Source organism: Lycium barbarum, chromosome 8 (assembly GCF_019175385.1).
Source record: "Lycium barbarum isolate Lr01 chromosome 8, ASM1917538v2, whole genome shotgun sequence".
Lineage (NCBI taxonomy): Eukaryota > Viridiplantae > Streptophyta > Magnoliopsida > Solanales > Solanaceae > Lycium > Lycium barbarum.
Window position 1 is genome coordinate 431,175 of NC_083344.1, and position 19,383 is coordinate 450,557.

General features: G+C 35.0%; 1 protein-coding gene across 2 annotated transcripts; it reads left to right on the top strand.

Annotated features, from left to right (window-relative positions):
• The first annotated feature begins 7,089 nt into the window (after window positions 1-7,089).
• On the top strand, window positions 7,090-18,220 carry LOC132605575 (kinesin-like protein KIN-14I). Of its 2 annotated transcripts, XM_060318705.1 has the most exons (20): window positions 7,090-8,365; window positions 9,289-9,455; window positions 9,966-10,109; window positions 10,348-10,560; window positions 10,643-10,711; window positions 11,281-11,349; window positions 12,080-12,157; window positions 12,262-12,378; window positions 12,745-12,826; window positions 12,962-13,057; window positions 13,147-13,320; window positions 13,662-13,768; window positions 13,853-14,031; window positions 14,418-14,576; window positions 14,900-15,153; window positions 15,892-16,055; window positions 16,465-16,656; window positions 17,104-17,242; window positions 17,369-17,600; window positions 17,732-18,220. In XM_060318705.1, the coding sequence occupies exons 1-20, from the start codon at window positions 8,248-8,250 to the stop codon at window positions 17,853-17,855; spliced, it is 2,877 nt and encodes a 958-aa protein (XP_060174688.1). In that variant the 5' UTR covers window positions 7,090-8,247; the 3' UTR covers window positions 17,856-18,220. The 2 variants fall into 2 exon arrangements, with proteins under 2 accessions (XP_060174688.1, XP_060174687.1); XM_060318704.1 differs by having other exon boundaries at window positions 7,092-8,365; window positions 17,104-17,600.
• The last annotated feature ends 1,163 nt before the right edge of the window (window positions 18,221-19,383 follow it).

The window sequence follows — 19,383 nt, forward strand, 5'->3', positions numbered from 1 at the left end:
CGTCTAACCATATACACATGTCTACGAGCCTATACGGAGAGTATGTCACATCATATAGGCGGGACAGGACCCCGCTATGCCCATAAATGTGTACACAAAAGAATAAGTACCAAAAAGCTATAGCTCCGAATGAAGTGGAGCTCTGCTATGTAGTCCCTGAGAAAATATAGCTATGGATCAAGCCTGTCTCCCTGACCACCTGCGGGCATGACGCAGCGTCTACAAACAAAGGACGTCAGTACGAAGAATGTACTGAGTATGTAAAGCATGATCAATATCAATAAGGAAGCAACATAAGGAATAGCATGAGGTGGGAGATAGTAATACCGTCGTCATAAGCACTTACTTACCTTTCATAGGAACTTTCCATTTCTAGTGCATGATTGTGTACATACATCCGTATCCATATTCATATTCATATCCGTACTCATTTACATTCGTATCCATAATCGTATTCGTATACATATTCTCATTCGTATTTGTATCATGTCCGTATTCATACTCATATCTATATCATTTACATATCCATATCATTTACATATACATATCATTTACATAGCATACCCGACCACGAAGGTTCGGTGTTTCACGTACCCGACCATGGTTAGGCTCAGTGATCATACATACCTGGCCAACCAAGGCTCAGTGTTACACATACCTGGCCCTACCAAGGCTCAGTGTTATCCATACCCAACTGCAGTGGTGCGTGCGCATCGTCATATACATATATACATACATATACATCTATATATTCTACCCGGCCATATAAGCTCGGGGTTTCATAATAGTCATACATAGGCACACATACATATAAGCTCATAGGCATCTTTAGCATTATCACCACTATCATCACCATCATTATCGTTATCGCTATTATCGTCGTCACCATTATCATTATTACCATTATCGTCATTCATTACGTCTATCCTTATAGGATTATTCATCATATAAGGAATCCAGTACAATCATAATACATATCAAGGATTATAAGCTTTGCAGCCTTTGGAGATAGAGTCATTTGGAGGACATCATAGACTTATAAAAGATTTAGAAGATTGGCCAAAGAACCATGCCTTATGAAAGAAGGGTTAGCCTTACATACCTTTCCGTTCAACTATTTACCACTTGTGCGTCCTCCTCCAACGCTCTCGTTTCTACCTTCATTAAAGTCATACTATCATTAGAAATCGATAGCTAGCATACACGATTAAGACTTAGAGAAAATCGGACAACATCTCCTTTATTTATACGACATTCCTCTATATCGGATATCAACTCCCAAACGTCAATAATACATTCACAATATCATAACAATAGTCTTTATTCATCCACATTATCTATATTTCTCAATTCACTCCCAATCACCCATATCCATGGTCATAACACACATTTACATTCATTCATACACAATGTCTATCTCATGTTCTTAACCTCATTTATAACATATCAATATCACAACACATCAAGAATGATGACTCAATTCAAGCTATTACCCAAAATGGCACTATTCCACATTCATGACCTATTTTTCCATATCCTTCTACAATCCAAGTATTTCAACTTTCAAATACCTTAAATAACATGGAAATACGATAAATCTTACCTTAGATGTTGTAGGAACAAGCTTGGGTGGAAATACTTCGCTTGATCCAAAACCCTAGTTCATCTCTAATGAGATTTCTTGACTTGGATGATCCTCAATGGGTTTTCTTACACTTGATTCACTTAGTTTATGTTGTTGATCACTAATACCTCTTGAATTGTTGTGGAATAAATGTAGAGAGATGTTTTAGAGAGAAGGGGTGTGATATGGAAATAAAATGAAATAAAACTTGGATCCCTTATTTAATGAACCAATCTGATCCCGACCAGATATACGGACCAACATACGGTCCGTACATTTTATACGAGCCGTATGTTTGGTCCAGAGAAATGTGCCATCCTGGGCTGATTATACGGTCCTAACATACGGACCGTATATTTTATACGGCCAGTATGTTTGGCCGTATAATCCCCAGTGTTCCGAAGTCCGTTCTCGTCGACTCGTTTGATCTCCAATCCTTATGGAACCTTCTTAGCACTTGTTTATCACCCCCATTAACAACCTAAGGAACGTTATCACTCTTCTCCAAGACATCGTTAAATCCTCGTTAACTCGTTACTCGTAATTCCTTTCCGATACCTATCGTATACCTTGCCTTCTCTTGGCAACTTTCTCCCCTTTTCTCGAATATCTTTGAAATCTTAATTAGGGTCATCAAATGTCATTTCTTACTTATTGAAATACCGTATACTCGTAGTCTTCACTAGTCTATTCACTTGTGCATCAACGAAATTTTTTTCGAGGTGTAACAAAAATAATTGAGGTTTTAAGCTTGGCACATGGATCAAGTAATTCACTAATTCCTAAAAGTTAAGAGGACTTTTGACTAAGATATCCTTAATTATGATTTTTTCTCTTTAGTTTGACATAATTATTACGGAGATATGGGAATATGTCAAGGGCAAAAATGAAAAAAAAAAAAACTAAATAATTTCTTGATTTTATAAAACATCAATTATTTTGGACTAACTTTTAAAAGCCAAAACCTCAATTATTTTAGACTGGAGGGCTAGTATTTTATAAATACTTGAGAGTCATGACCAAACTTATAACTGCAAAAGAATTTTAGTGTTTGCAAATATCAAACAAAATTAATTTGTGCTCAAATTGAACTGAGATAACCTTGAGTGAAAAAAGTGAGAGGATGAATGTTAAGTAATTCTTCATCTTTCCAGAAGTTTCGGGTTCAAGCCTTCTTAAATACGAAATTATCTTTGTTAGGGAGCATTTTACTCGGTGCAGATACTGAACACCGAGGTTTGAATTATAATCTCTAGCTATAAACTCTACGGAGAGACTAATTTATCAACAATCAATAAACGACCTAACTATTGAAACGTGCGATGAAATATACGAGATTTTGTTATCTTTATTGAGGTTTTAGGTTCGAGATCTAAAATTAAAAAAAAATCTTGATACCAAATGCTTTCCACTTTTTATAGATCTTTAATAAAGCAAATTCAAATTAGTCAGATCGATAAGAATTGATATTGTTCAAAAAACAAAAACAAATGAGCTTAGGTCAATTTAACCATCCTATTTTTGTAGAATTTAAGGAGGTGAAATGTTTATAATTTTTCCTAAGGGGCATTTTATAGGACTTTACAAACACGTGGGTTCCACAAGGTATTATTTTAGCAATTTTTGTTTTTTTAAAAAGCCGGCTGAATGAAAAACCGGCCAAATGGGACCCATTAAACGCTCCTGTAGGACCGGAGTCCAGACCTGTTTGCTTCGGTTCCAAGCCACCAATTTGAATTTTTCGAACGTTAATTTGTGCCAATACTTTTTTTTTTATTATTTATCTTTAACACATATGTTTTAAATTATATAAAATGATATTTCATCTATCTTAAGTTCGGCTAAATTTTCAAAATCTGCTAATTTGAAAGATTATTTTTGGTCAGAAATATCTTTCAACAAGTTACTTTTGAGGACTATTTTAATTTTTATTTAGCTAATCATTTGAAAAATACTACGTCGATGTTAAAGCAACAATTTACGTTTGGCCAATGTACCAAAAGTGATTATACGGAAAAACTACTTTTTAAGCTTCATAGTTTCAGTTACTATTACTAAAAAATGCTTATTGTTTTTTCATAAAAGCTTGACCAATAACACATTCATTCACTAAAATAAATACTTTTTAACTACACAGAAGCTTAACCAAACATACTATTAATTTATATTTGGCATTGTTTAACTATTAACGAATTTTTTTTTTGAAAAAAAAAGGAATTTTTTTTCAACACTGAGAAAAAGTCTATAATGTCTTGCTATCTCTCTCTTTGATGACATTTTTAAAGAAGAACAGCTTTGGCATATGTAAGATTTGTTTTTTCTTTTTGTAATAATTCTAACTTCTCTCTCTCGTTGGAGCCATTTTCAAAGAAACAGAGCTTGGCCTAACTTTGATTTGTTTTTTCTTTTGTTTAACTTACTACTTTTTCATTATTTAATCCAATCTTCCCACTGAAATACTTACTCATAATCCAATGTTTACTCCAAATTAAATAACTTAACCATAAGGGGTCGTTTGGTTTAAGGACTCATTAGTCCCGGGATTATATAATCCCGGGACTAATTTATCCCATCTATTGGGATTATTTTATACCATCTAAAAGATGGTATAAAATAATCCCAGTATAAGTGCGTTAAGAAGGTATAAGCTGGGTTATCCCAGCACTAATTTTTATACCATGTTTGGTACAAGGTATAAATTTATCCCAGCACTAATTTATACCTTATATCAAACATGGTATAAAAATTAGTGCTGGGATAACCCAGCTTATACCTTAAACCAAACGACCCCTAAAAGTACAAATTAATGTTTTGTAAGGTTCAAATTTCAATAGCGATTTAAAAAAAAAATCGAGGTAATTCTTTTTATTTGTCGAAATTTTAATGGACATAATTACTTGATATTTGTATTGGTGAAAGCTAGTAGATATTTGATAGAATTAGACGAGACGCGCGCAAATTGGTCCAAACACAACCATCATTAAAAAAAAAAAAAAATTACAGACTAAAGTTAGAAGTAAAACATATGTATTAACCGTAGACACATATCTTCGATTGAGGTTTACCAATGGTTTCATTAAAAGTTTGAAAAACCTTGGGATATTGATATTTACCAATGCTTTGTTTCAAAGTCTGAAAATGGCCAGTAAGTAGTAAAGCACTAAGCCAAAGTTAGTTGTGTTAGTTTCTTGGATAATATAATTTTTAATAACTACTTAAGTAGAAGTCCACATATATAGGTAACCGTCTTCAACAAACTTGATTGGGACATTTTGCCCACCAGGAATATGATCCACTGGTGAGTTTATGGAGGAACTTGGAATCATATGTCAGTGACGAAATGGATATTTTTGTCGTTACGATAAAAGTGTGTGTTAATTCTATTTCATACGGATATTATCAAAGAAATCTTGTCAGCTATGAGCTAGTTAGCGATAAATTAGCGACACATTTAATAGTTAATCATACTTTTATCTCCACAAGCTAGTGAACTTACATAGATAAAAGACTTGACAAAAAGGGAAATTAAACGGCCACAAAACAGGAAATTTAAGAGAATTGATCCAAAGAAGAAGTACCTTGAAAGAAAAAGAGCAAATTCCAAAGATAATCTATAGTAGTGTAAAATGAAACTAACATTCTTCTTTCATCTTAGCAACAAAGCAACTTGAAAATTAGCAATTCCTTCATCTGTTTGCATGGAGATAGTGATATAAATATGTAGCGAATGCAATATATAGTCAATGAAGTGTCCAACTTTGAAATCCTTTTTTTTAAATATCAGTGGAGGGAAAATGTTTCTCTATTTAAGTTCTTTTTCTTTTTCCTGTTTTCTTTTTATTACTAATGCTGAATATCATTATCTTTTTTCTTCACATAGTTAACAAGGGAGAGGCAAATAATTGGTCAAATTTTATTATATTCACTAAACTTGCCTTCCAAGATATCATTTCCAACCTTAAAATTACTACACGACAAATAGTCACGCTTTTAATCTTCCTATATTTGAAGCCTACTGTCTTAATTAACCGAATCTCTCGGAATAAGCCAACAAACTGTCAATCTAAAATTCAAGGAAACAGATCTAAAATGTTTTATCAAAGAATCTATTAAAGCAAGAATAATTATAGAGAATAAATTAGCCCCACCCCCAATTTTTTTTAGAAAAAGAAAAACTAGTAGGCCAAAACTCAAAAGAATTAGGAAAAATTTGAAAAATGTAGAACAAATGCATATATCAAAATGAACATAGATGTTTGGAATTTTTTATCAAGCATGCAACTAGGTTTCTCCAGGTTCTTATATTCTAGCTTAAGAGTCCTAAATAGCTACTTTAGAGTTCCTATTAAATTCTTGTTTAAGTATTCTACAAGAAAGAAGACATTTGGCAACAATTTTTTTTTTGTTGTCATAGATAAATTATTGTTGCAAAAAGTACTTTTAGCAACAACATTTTTTTTGTTGTTGCATAAACTTTTTCCAACGGCTGTTATTGCAACGATGTGCAACAACTTTTTTTTTAGTTGCCAAAAGTACTTTTTGCAATAATAGTCAATACTATATGACGACAAAAGTAAAATTTTGGCAACAAATAAAAGTTCATTTTTAAAAGATTCATCATATATGCCAATAATAAAACCAAGTTATTGCCAAATATTGACTTTTGTCAACTATATTATTTTTGTTGCCAAAAGAGCTGTTGCAATTTCTATAATTTCTTTGTAGTGATTACAAATGAAATACTAGTGTAGCAAAAAAAAATTAGAAACACTAACTTTAAGAAGTGTTATAAAGTGTATTTTAGAAATATTTTTCTTCATACCAACCACATCCCTTGGTTCGAAAAAATTAGTCCTACTCAATTGAAGCAATCAAACCGGGTTGACAAATAAAAAGGTAAAGATAAACTTTTTTAAAAAATGAAGAAAAAACAAGACCAAAAGCCATTTCATTGCATTCCTCAATATTGTGGAACAATCTTGGGAAAATGAATTTTTCTTATACTCAAAAAGATTCCTCTTCCTTAACTTTTTTGTAAATTTTTCTCAAATGTCTATTACGTAAATAAGTTAATGACATGAAATATATCATTTTCATTTTTTTTATTAGGCTAATGTGTATAACTGTGTGAAAATACATACTTCCTCCGTTCACTTTTTTTTGTCCACTTTTAACTATGCACACCACTTAAGAAATAATAAGTGAAGTGCGTCATTTACTAATGTACCCATATTAATTGGTGCATATTTTATTGGATTTAAAAAATGATTTGAAGTAAGTAATTAATACTATGGGTAAAATAGAAAAAAATAAATTATCTTGTCTTGACATACTAAAAGTGATAAATAAAAATGAAAATTTATTTTTAGAATAATGGACAAGTAAAAATGAACGGAGAGAGTACATTACAAAAGGCCACCTCTAATTTTAGAAAGCCACAGAGAGGGGGAAAGAGGGTAGGAACTAGGCTCGGATATTTGTGGCTCTTGCATACAAAAATCATAATCCTTGTTGTATAAAGAAGGCAAAGAAAATAAGCAATTGCTTTTGTAGTTTCATGTGGGGAAAAGGAAAAAAAAAAAGAAAGAAAGGAATTTGGCCAGCACCAAAGTTATATACTACCAGCTTGTAGTCTACAACTCTATAGATAGCTAAAAAGTTCAAGAAAATTTTATAGCTTATTTACTAGTAGTGTATACCCAACTATTTGGTGAACAAGTACACTTTTCTGTTTCTCTTTATTTATATCTATATCTATCTGTCCCAATTTTGATGTTAAAGGGCCTGGTAGAAATTTTGTTCCAATAAAAATCCAATCTTTGAGAATTTTGAATCATCACATTTGTTTTTTTTATCAAAAGAATTATCAGGGGTTTGGTTTTTTTTGTTTGGAGAGTTGAGAATTTTGATGTTAGAGGGCATTGTAGCAATTTTGTTTCAAAAAACAATCTTTTTGAGAATTTTGATGTTAGAGAGGCCTGGTTTTAATTTTGTTTCCATAAAAAGCTTAGTCTGAATCATCACATTTAGTTTTTTTGTTATCAAAAGAGTTACCAGGGGGTTTGTTTTGTACTTTGTTTCTTTGGAGAGTTGAGAATTTTGATGTTGGAGGGCTTTGTAGCAAAAAAAAAAAAATTCAATAAAAATCCGATCTTTGAGAATTTTGATGTTAGAGGGGCCTGGTTTCCAGTTTGTGTTTCCATAAAAAGTTCTGTTTGAATCATCACATTTGGGGTTTTTTTCAAAAGAATTATTTGGGGTTTGTTGGAGGCTTGAGTTTGATGTTGGAGGGCCTGATTTCAAATTTGTTGCCATAAAAAGCTGAGTTTGAATCATCACAAGTGGGATTTTTCTCAAAATAATTATCAGGGGTTTGAGAATTTTGATGTTGAAAGGCTTGGTTTCAAGTTTATAACCATAAAAACCCGTTCTTGAAAATTTCAATATCAGAGGACCTGGTTTCAAATTTGTTGCCATAAAAAGCTGATTTTGAATCATCACATTTGGGGTTTGTCTTGTTTTATTGGAGAATTGAGAATTTTGATGTTGGAGGGCTTGGTTTGAAATTAGTTGCCATAAAAATCCGTTCTTTTAGCGGTTTTGTGTTACATATTTAAACAAGAATGGCTGCTGATGGTGCATTGTCTTTCTCCGTGGCGTCTGTGGTGGAAGATGTTCTTCAGCAGCATGGAAACCGGTCAAGAACTCTTGATTTGGATGCCCGTCGAGCAGAGGAAGCAGGTAATTGATTTTCTAATGATCCTTTGTGTTAATTGCCATTTAGCAGAATTTTATATTGAGAGTCCTGCATTTTGTTGCTGATTGAGGTGTTTGGCAGTGGCGCAACCAGAAATCCTAACTAGGGGTTAAAGTGAATGATAGAGTCTCACCACTCGGATTTTAACCTACAACATAGAGCATGTATTGAGCTACTTTCTAATGCTAATTTTGTGCTAATTGCCAATTTTGTAATTCATTCTTGGGTCCTGCATTTGTTGCTCATTGAATTGTTTCAAACCGTGGCGGAATCAGAAGTTCTAATTAGAGGATTAAGAAATTAATAAGAGTGTCACGACTTGAGATTCAAATCTATGACCTATAGAGCTACCTTTACTACTATACTAGACGTTTTTCTTGAGCTAAGGAGATTCAGCAATTTATAGATAGTCAAAAAAAAAAAAAAATCTGCCTACATGTACAGTGTAAGTTTCCGGCAGAACAGACTATATAGCTCCACCCTGTTTCAGTTGGAGATCCATTGTTACTGGCAATGGTGGAGCTACCTTAGGCTAAGGGGTCGCCTGAAAATTACATAGTATAGCTAGGTGAATTTTTTATGTACATACACTGTATGTTGAATCCACTTAGCTTCTTCATGTGGCCACTTCTTTATATTTTGACACCTACTGGCCTGTTTATGTACTCAGTCAGCTCATTCTCGAATAGATTAAGAAAAGCATGAATTTGAAATTGATTTAATGTTGTTATTGTTGCAGTCCTGAAATAAATAAACAACAAAGTGTCTTATATTTAACAGCTTAAGCTTTTAGATTGAAATGGTTCACACAATGACAGGATTCAGCAATTGCTTAAAAGGCATTATTTTGACTATTTATCCTACTGTATGAGGAATGACATCGAACGGACTTATCTTTGATTTGTAGCAACGAGGAGGTATGAAGCAGCAGCGTGGCTGAGAAAGGTGGTGGGATTTGTGGGAGCAAAAGATTTACCAGCTGAGCCTTCTGAGGAAGACTTCAGACTTGGCTTAAGGAGTGGAATAATTCTTTGCAATGTACTTAACAAAATGCAGCCTGGAGCTGTGCCCAAGGTAAAATATAATCCAAAACCTCTCCATTTCCACCAATTTATCAAATGTTTAAGTCCCAGATTAGTTGGGGTCGTCTCTAGGAGTGGCAAATGGGCGGGTTGAAAATATCCGAGCCCCCCATACTTAACATGGATAAAAAAAATGGGTTAACCGACGGATAATATGAGTATCCATAGTATCCATTGTTTCAGGAATAGTCAGGTGAGAACATAGGCTAAAACCCGACATAAGCTTAGACTCCCAAAAAGCAAGAACTCATGAAAAATAACAAGCAAACAAATGGGTATGGATAATATGGATATCCACACTAAAACCATATGATCCATTTTTAAAAGTCAGTTATTCAACCCATGTCTAATCGGTCGGATTGGATGGTTATTTGTTTTTCTTAACCATTTTGCCAGCCCAGGTCATCTCCATGAATCCTTTGTGTCATTCAGCTCGATTGATTACCAAGAAAATCCTCAGTGGCATATACCAGTAAATACTGACCTTGATCAACAACTGCAGGTTGTTGAAAGTCCGGTTGACTCTGCACTTATTCCTGATGGAGCAGCCTTGTCAGCATACCAGTACTTTGAGAATGTCCGTAATTTTTTGGTTGCTGCGCAAGAGTTGGGGATTCCTTCTTTCGAGGCATCTGATTTGGAACAGGTAAGTACGGTGCCTTATATGTGAGCCAAAAAGCCAAAATAACCTACTGTATTATTCGTAGTAGTGCAAGGTCTGTTACCTGTTTAATGAAATATTGGTAAGTCTTATAGAAATTTGAATACAAAAGATTCGAGTCTTAGTGGTGGTGCATTGTCATTCTCACGACCGTGAATTGGATTTGCTGCTTAATATGGGAGTGACCTGCACTGATAAAGCTGCGGCTTTTTATAATTATCAGGGTGGAAAATCATCGAGGGTTGTCAACTGTGTTTTGGGACTTAAGGACTTCAGCGAATGGAAGAAGACAGGTGGAACTGGAGTCTGGAAATTTGGAGGGAATGTAAAATCCACAACATCAGCAAAACAATTTTTGCGCAAAAATTCTGAGCCATTCTCAAGTTCTCTATCAAGAAGTATGTCAATAAATGAGAAATCTATGAATGGTGAAATGGTAGGTAGACTATGCTTGACTAAAGTACGCAGCAATAACGGATCAATGGCCTGTATCATTAATAAAATCTTCCATTTTACAGTCTAGCTCTTCCTTAAGCAACCTTGTTCGTGCAATTCTGATTGATAAGAAGCCTGAAGAAGTTCCCAATGTAAGTTGGAATGCAACAAATTTCTTACCTTATTCAGATAAATTTTCCTTCTACATTTTTGTAGTTGCAAAAGAAACTCTTGTCCAAGCATCAATTATCTTGCTCGTGCGTCATTTTCAAGAGAGTTACTTCGTATTTTTGACATTTAGCCAAAGTAGAGAGAGGAACCAAATTATAAGGTGAACTTATACTCTGTTTGGCCAAGCTTTTAGGAAGCCAAAAGTGCTTATTTTAGAAAATTGAGGTGTTTGGCCAAACTTTTAGGAAAAAATAAGTGTTTCTGATCAGTAGCAGAAGTTGTTTTTCAGAAGCTAAAAAAGTAGTTTTTCTCCCAAAGCACTTTTGGAACATTGGTCAAGCACAAAGTACTGCTTTACTTTTGGTAAAAGTACTTTTCAAATTAATTAGTCAAACACGAAAAGTACTTTTTTGAAAAGCACTTTTCAAAATAAGCAGATTTGAAGCTTGGCTGGGGCAAACTTTTATCATGTAATTTGCCACTATATTTCATTGCATTTCGGTATCTAGTGCCATTGTTCTAAGATACAACAATGTTATACTTTCTGCAGCTTGTGGAGTCAGTGCTGAATAAGGTTGTTGAGGAGTTCGAGCAGCGCATTGCAAGCCAAATTCAACTGGTGAGTTTAATTAAGTTTAACTTTTAATTAAGATACAGCAATGATGTACTTGCTAAAGCTTGCAGAGCTCAATTGCTCATTTATTGATAGCTTAATGGTGTGTTAGGTATGGAGTTTTCGAATTTCTCATGTTTGGTTGGTCAAAAATTTGGAAAACATTTTCTCTAGGAAAATAAATTCCTTAAAAATGATGAAAATGACTTCCCTAGGGGAAGTAGAGAAAACAAGTTCCCTAAGTGGCATTTCACACTAATTACCTAATAGGTAATACCCACTCTCCAACACACCCCACCCTCATGCCCAACCCCATAGCTCCCATCCCCACCACCCCTAGCCCCCATCCCCACCACCCCTAGCCCCCATGCCAACCCCAATAGTGTTTGCCTAGATTATGCACAAATTTTCTGCTTATTTACCAAACACCAGAATAAGTAAAAAACTCACTTCTTTTCCAGGAAAACATTTTCCTTTATACTGAACACACCCTAAATCTATACTTTGTAGTCATAATTGATTGTTTCTTTGTCTCTCTCTCTCTCTCTTTCTCTCTTTTCTTTTGGGCGCCAAACTTGTATAAACACATTTTTGTTGGATTTTGTCATTTGGTGCCTTTTGACTATATCTCATGTTCTACCAAAATAGAACATATAACGGCTTCTCCACCTTTTTTGAATTTGTTTTAACCCTTTGTATTCTTCTCTGACACTGCATTTGCACAACCTTCCATCAGAACAAAGCAACTCCAAAGGAATCAAAAGTTTCTTGTGGTAACAAATTCCTTCAGAAACACTCTTCGGCCGGTACAAAGGTATGCCTCTCATTTTTGCAAATCACTAGTTCATCAATCATAAAGGTATAAGTTCTTAGGGTCACTCATACTTGTGTGTTTTTGTTCTTCTCTTTCTCAATTAGGTTGACCAAAGAAATGTAACAATAGTGAAAGAAGAGAATCGCATCGCCAATGAGGAACTTAAAAGAAGACAAATGATACAAAACACAATTTTTGACCAACAACAAATAGACATTAAGGTAAGAACTGAAACCAGGCATGATCAGACTCTCAAACATGGAGCCGTTGGCCATGGGAATTATTCACTTGTTTCCGGAGTAATTTTTCACTTTATTTCAAAATCAGTGTTTGGTTATAAAATCTCCAAATACAACTTGCAGTTGGATTTTAAATTTGAAAAGTGCTCCAAAACTGTTTTCCAACTCCATCTTCATAAATTCCAAGTGAAGTGCTCTCTTCCCTCCTTTGCAGAAAGTATAACTAAACAAAACTCCATCTTCAACTTCAAATTCATAAATTTCAAATAAAGTGCAAAATATTTGGAATCTACGGCCCAGCGCCTAGATTTTCACGTATATTTTGTGAGCAATAATGTTCCATTGCAGGACCTGAAGCAAACTCTTTTGACTACAAAGGCGGGCATGCAGTTCATGCAAATGAAGTTTCATGAGGAAATGCACAATATTGGTAGGATAAATGCACTTGACAATTGTTCCCCTTTTTGCCTTTCTTTAGCTTGGTTGCTGCCTTGCCGGTGCATTTCTGTATGGAAAATTTCTTGAGCTGAGTTTGTTTCCATGTTGTAATATCCCTGCATTATAGGCATGCACATACATGGCCTAGCACATGCAGCTTCTGGTTATCATAGAGTTCTTGAAGAAAATCGCAAGCTTTACAATCAAGTGCAAGACCTTAAAGGTATCTTTCTTGTAAAGTTCCACTTTGTCCGTCTTCATTCTCGTACATGTTTTGAAATGAAATGGTTGTTTGTTTGTGCCCCCGTTCAGGAAGCATAAGAGTATATTGTCGAGTAAGACCTTTTTTGCCCGGGCAATCAAGTTATATCAGTAATGTGGATCATATAGACGACGGTAGCATAACAATAGGTGTTCCATCAAAGAACGGGAAAGGACGCAAATCTTTCAATTTCAATAAAGTATTTGGACCCTCTGCAACTCAAGGTTGGTTAGACCATTCTCAAAATGGCATTTATACTTTGATTTTAGCATCTTTTAGCTCTCTTCATGTCTTCTTTTCTTGAGATAATTACAGTCCAATGCCTTTCAGTGATCTAATTTAAAAAACAGCCAGCAAACGTATAGATTATGTATATTAAGTATAAATATACATATAATATACATAAAAATAGATATAATATACATAATTAGTGCATAGGTTTTGTATATTTTGACCAGCGCTCGTAATTAATTTTGGCTGACAGGCCAAAAATTAAGAAAAGCCCTTTTATTCTCTATTTCTGGTTGTTCACCTTTTGCATTTCTCTACTTTTTTTGTGTTGCAGGAGAGGTGTTTTCGGACACGCAACAACTGATTAGATCAGTTCTGGATGGGTACAATGTGTGCATTTTTGCTTATGGTCAAACTGGATCAGGAAAAACCTTCACAATGGTTAGATAAAGAGAAATTCATATGTACAATTATAATCATATTTCCCCTCTTTTACGTGCTAAGAAGTCGCATATTTATATTCAGTCGGGGCCTAAGGATCTCACAGAACAAAGCCGAGGGGTAAACTACAGGGCGTTAGGCGATTTATTCCTTCTTGCAGAGCAAAGAAAGGATACCTTCCTCTATGATGTGTCTGTGCAAATGATTGAGATATATAACGAGCAAGTTAGGGATCTCCTTGTTTCTGATGGTGTACACAAAAGATATCCTTCACAGTTGCTTTGACTTACATTTTTATGATCTTTGAAGCTTTCCCAACTGACTATGTAATATTTTCATTACTCCATGACACTCTTTCCTTTTAAGTCAGCCCCAAAAAGAATGACATTTTTCCATATCTAGTAACAATTTAACTTCAAACTTCCCATTTTACTCTCAATGAAATGATTTATCGCCACAGAAGTTTCTATGGCTTATTTCAAATCACAAGTTTCAAAAGTCTTCCTTTTTTTCTTAAACTTTGTGCCCAGTCAAACACCTTCACGTAAGTTGGGACGGAGAGAGTAACTTTTCAATGTGGTAAGCAATAGAAATATTATTAGTCCACTGTTCAGTCTAAAATTTTCTGTCTTCCTTAACCAATTATTACATTAGAAATTCGTAGTGCTTCTCAAGGACTATCAGTACCAGATGCAAGCCTGGTTCGTGTGACTTCAACTTCCGACGTCATTGATTTGATGAATCTTGGGCAAAAAAATCGTGCAGTGAGTGCAACAGCACTCAATGACCGCAGTAGCCGCTCTCACAGGTACGAGCAGATATCCCATCTTGCTTTGTTACTTTCTAGCCACTCAAAAAAATCATGTTTGGTAGCATTTTAGTTGCTATGTGTAAAACTTAGGATACCAAGGCAAGTACGATCGATGTTTGATTACCGGTTTACAATCATGCATAAACATGTATAAGTTATGAATCAATTTATGTATTATTTTATGCAGAGTAGAAGATGGAATAACGAATACTACATGAATAACTAAATCCAGCTGCATTATTAATATCTGCCTATCTCTAACCAACAACAAAACTACCCCGTAGTGACAATGATAACTCTATCTTGTTTTTGGCCTGTAGTTGCCTAACCGTTCATGTCCAAGGAAGAGACTTGACTTCTGGAGCTATTCTCCACGGTTGTATGCATTTGGTTGATCTTGCTGGAAGTGAGAGAGTAGACAAATCTGAAGTAACGGGAGATAGACTTAAAGAGGCACAACACATTAACAAATCTCTCTCGGCTTTAGGTGATGTAATCTCTGCCTTGGCACAAAAGAACGCACACGTTCCATATCGTAACAGCAAACTTACACAACTACTCCAAGACTCACTAGGTAAGGGCATAAATTAACGGGTTAATAGCACTTTTGGTCCCTTGATTATTGATAAATTCTGATTTTAGTCCTTGTGATATCCGACTAAGCAAATTTAACTTTTAGTTACTTGAAATGTGCACATTTGATCCCTTTGCTTGTGAATAATGACAGATTTTCAGAAGCATTAATTGTTCAACCATTTAACTACCGATGTGTCATATTAAAGTTGTGTTTTTGCTCCATATTTAAGGGTAATATACTTCTAAAACTAGTGTAAATATAACATATCCTACTTTTTTTTTTATTTTTATTACAAGGAAACTCGTAGCCACTACCCTTTGGGTGCGCACAGGGTAAACCCCGCTCCTGTGCAATTGCCCGCAAACCACACAGGAGAGATACCCTGCACTAGGCAAGCCATGTGTGGCGAGCTCGACCCATAAGGCAAATCTCCTACTTTCGTAGGCAGGGGGTTTCAAACCTGAGACCTTCATTATGAAAGCCTCATGCTCAACCAATTGAGCCACCCTTGCGGGTATAACATATATCCTACATAAAAGGACTAAAATCACAAATCTTAATTAATTGAATGTTAAATGTGCTCAGTCGAATATCATAAGGACCGACAGAATTTACCCATAACTGAAGGACCAAAAGTGCTATAATCCCTATATTAACTTATCAAGCTTGTATCTTCTGAGATTCTCTTCTTTCTGTTAAGTAAAAATACGGTTTTTGGGATGTGATTCCTTTTAGGTGGGCAAGCCAAAACATTGATGTTTGTTCACATAAGTCCCGAACCTGATGCCGTAGGAGAAACAATTAGCACGCTTAAATTCGCAGAACGTGTTTCTACTGTTGAACTTGGTGCTGCCCGAGTAAATAAAGACACTACAGATGTCAAAGAGCTCAAAGAACAGGTATAACATTTCTCTTCCCCCCTCCCCTATTTTTCCTTCTTTCTTATTAAAGGACAAGTTCTTATAACTTTTTTGGCCAAGCTTTTAAAATCCATTTATTTTAAAAATTGCTTTTTGTCAGAAGTGCTTCTCGGAAAAAGTAGGCTAATCAATTTTAATAGCACTTTTGCCAATATTAGAGCAGTAATGCTTGGTCAAGGTTCCAAAAGTGCTTCTGATGAAAGTCTACTTTTTTCAGCTACTGCTACTACTCAAATGTACTTATTTTTTCGTAACGCTTGGCCAAACGCCTCAATTCTCTAATATAAGCACTTCTAAAGAAAATACACACTTTTGACTTCCCAGAAGCTTAGCCAAGCAGGCTATTAGTCTATGTGTGTATGCTAAAGGATATTTACGTTTTTATCAGATTGCTAGTCTTAAAGCTGCCTTGGCAAGAAAAGAAACGGAATCGGTCTCCGTGAGTCATAAGGTAACTAGCAGTCCATGTGGTTTGCAGTCATCAACTCTTCAATCTCTTCAATCTAATCCACAAGGGAGAGAAATGTTGGCGGATTCAAACATCCAGAGGAGAGCAATGGAGGATGTAGGCAACAGAGAGGTAAAATCTTTACAACTGAATCTATAAATGTTTTTATAGCATTTTTTGTTTATAACCGTGGCGTCCGAGTTAGCTTGCGCGCACCTCAACTGATTCCACAAGGTACTTGCTACCTCCCACCAGCAACAGGTACTAGGTAACTCTATCCAACAAGGCTTGGACAGATGGGAAGAAATCACCTTGTGTTTTTGCCTCCGCTGGGATTTGGTTCTGAGACTTCATGGTTCTCAACCCATTTCGTTGACCACTAGGACAGACCCGCTAAATAGTTGTAAATAGTAATATGGAAATGTAAGGAAATAGCACACCTTAGCACCACATGAGAATCGGTGTATATCAAAATTAAGAAACAAGATACCGTGACTAAAGATTCTTTTAAGCTTCCATCTTGATACATGCAGTTACCATCATGATTTAACATATTCAAATGTGTTTTAAAATTTCCAGGTCTCTAGTAATTCTTCATTCAGCAGACAAAAGAGGCAAAGTTTTGATCTTGATGAGTTATTAGGAAATTCCTCTCCCTGGCCACCTGTCAGCAGTCCTTCCGAAAACTATGTAGAAGATGATAATAACATGAGCTCGGGTGAGTGGGTAGATAAGGTCATGGTGAATAAACAGGACCATGCACGTCGAGTTGGAAACTTGTTTGGATGTTGGGAATCCGAAAAAGGCAATGGTTCTGATGTACTTTATGAAAAATATCTTTCAGATTCATCTAAAGTATACCAAGAAAAATCAAGTAACCTTTTCCAAATGAGCAACCACTTTGACATCACTACTACTGAAGATTTAGATGAGTTTGATGCCACTACCAGTGATTCATCTGAGCCGGATTTGCTTTGGCAATTCAATAATTCAAAAGTTAACACTTTCCCTAGTGTTGGGAATGGCTCAAAGATACAGAGACCAAATACAAAGCTGAGAAAGAGCCCAGAATCAAGGTTAGTCCTAATACCGGTCTTTGTGGTTTATAAGAATCTCAAAAGTAAGAGAAAAGCAACATGCTTTATAATAGAACAGTAAACAAAATAGCAATCTTTTTAATGACAATTTTGTTCACTGCTTGTTTTAGGAATACGGTTCATAAAGTTGGGCCTCCGCTATCGCGACAGACAAGTGGAATTGGCCACAATCAGCGGAATGGCAGGCAGGCCATGCCAGCTGAAATGAAGCGTAAAGCTGGGAGCAGGAAATAGGGGAAGAGTTTCCAATTCTTTTGTTATCATTTTTTTAATATTTTGAGTCCATAGTGTGGCAGAGTGAATGAGAGTGGTCTTGCATTATTTTTTTACATAGAGTTTCTTCTTCATCCTATTTGATTTTTCTCATCAAAGTTTGTATCTTCACTTGTGCAAATGAGGCAATAATTCCAGTTGCTTGTAATTTTTGTATCATTGGAATTGTAAGAGTTTGTAAAAATTTTATTGTTGGATAGCTTGTATAGGTGGCAGAGTGTGACGATCCTCGAACGTTGTTGTTCCGTTTGATAGTATGTAGAACTTTGAGGATTTGACTTTGTTAATTTTGCACATATATACAATTAAAGAGTGAGCTTTGAAAATGTTTCTTCAGTCAACATCTATTAGATCCAAATGAGGTTATCTTTGTTCCTTTTAGTCCCTCTGTTGCTCGGACTCTCCAAAAATGCATGCTCACCTATGTCGGATCCTCAAAAATGAACGACTTTTGGTGGATCCAGCACCTACCTATCGAAATTTTTGAAGAATCCGAGTAACAGTCTTTTTCTCATACAGCTTACTATATCAAGGGATGATGGAACTTTGTGGAATATAGGCAGGGACCATGAGAACCTTTTTGGCATGGCATAAAAAAGGAAAAAGAGAATACAGAGAGACTAGTGAAGTACTTTTGTCTTCATTGTAATAATTTGTAACTGGAGCATGCAAACTTTCTGTCAGTTAATGTCCTTGCACTGAATTCATGTGAGTACTATTTTACAATGTAGTACTCCTTATGTCCCATTTCATGTTTTATATAATGGTGTTTGCCTGAACATCGTGATTCCCTTCCTCTTCCATGTAAAGATGCTTTTTGATTTATATTTATGTAAATAGGTTTAAGGACATTTCAATTATTTTAATAGGACAAAATACTTACCAACACTTATTTTACCAAACAGAACAATTCTTTATTGCTAACTTTAGAACTTCTCTCTGGACACATAACACACTTATTCATAAAAAATCAGCATTTAACAATTAAAAGTGTTTTCAAAATTTGGTGTTTACCGGATACTTTCAATTAGCCAACGCAAACGGGCTCTAATTGGTATTTGGGAGAAGAAAAATTCTCATTTTAATAACTAGTCTAAAAAGGTGTACTACCAACAACATATCCAGTATAATCACACAAGTAGATCTGGAGAGGGTAATCTAAAAAAGTCTAATATCATTGTAAGAGATAATTAAACAATCAAGTCATTTATAAGGTAATTAAAGATAAATTTCTACAATAGTATGTTACTCATAGTATACATTTTACATTGTAAGTATTTTTAACTTAAAAAAATATCCAAAGAGAAAAGAACCCTACTGCAAAAATGGACCTTTGCTGATGGCTAATATTATTTTCACTAGCAGCCAACAAACTTTACCAATTAGTTTGAAAATCCTGGTAGACCCCCCTCCACCCCATCTACTGGGCCAGAAGAAAAATGAAATGACAAAGGATCCAAGGAAATATGAAACAAACTAAGGTGCTGAC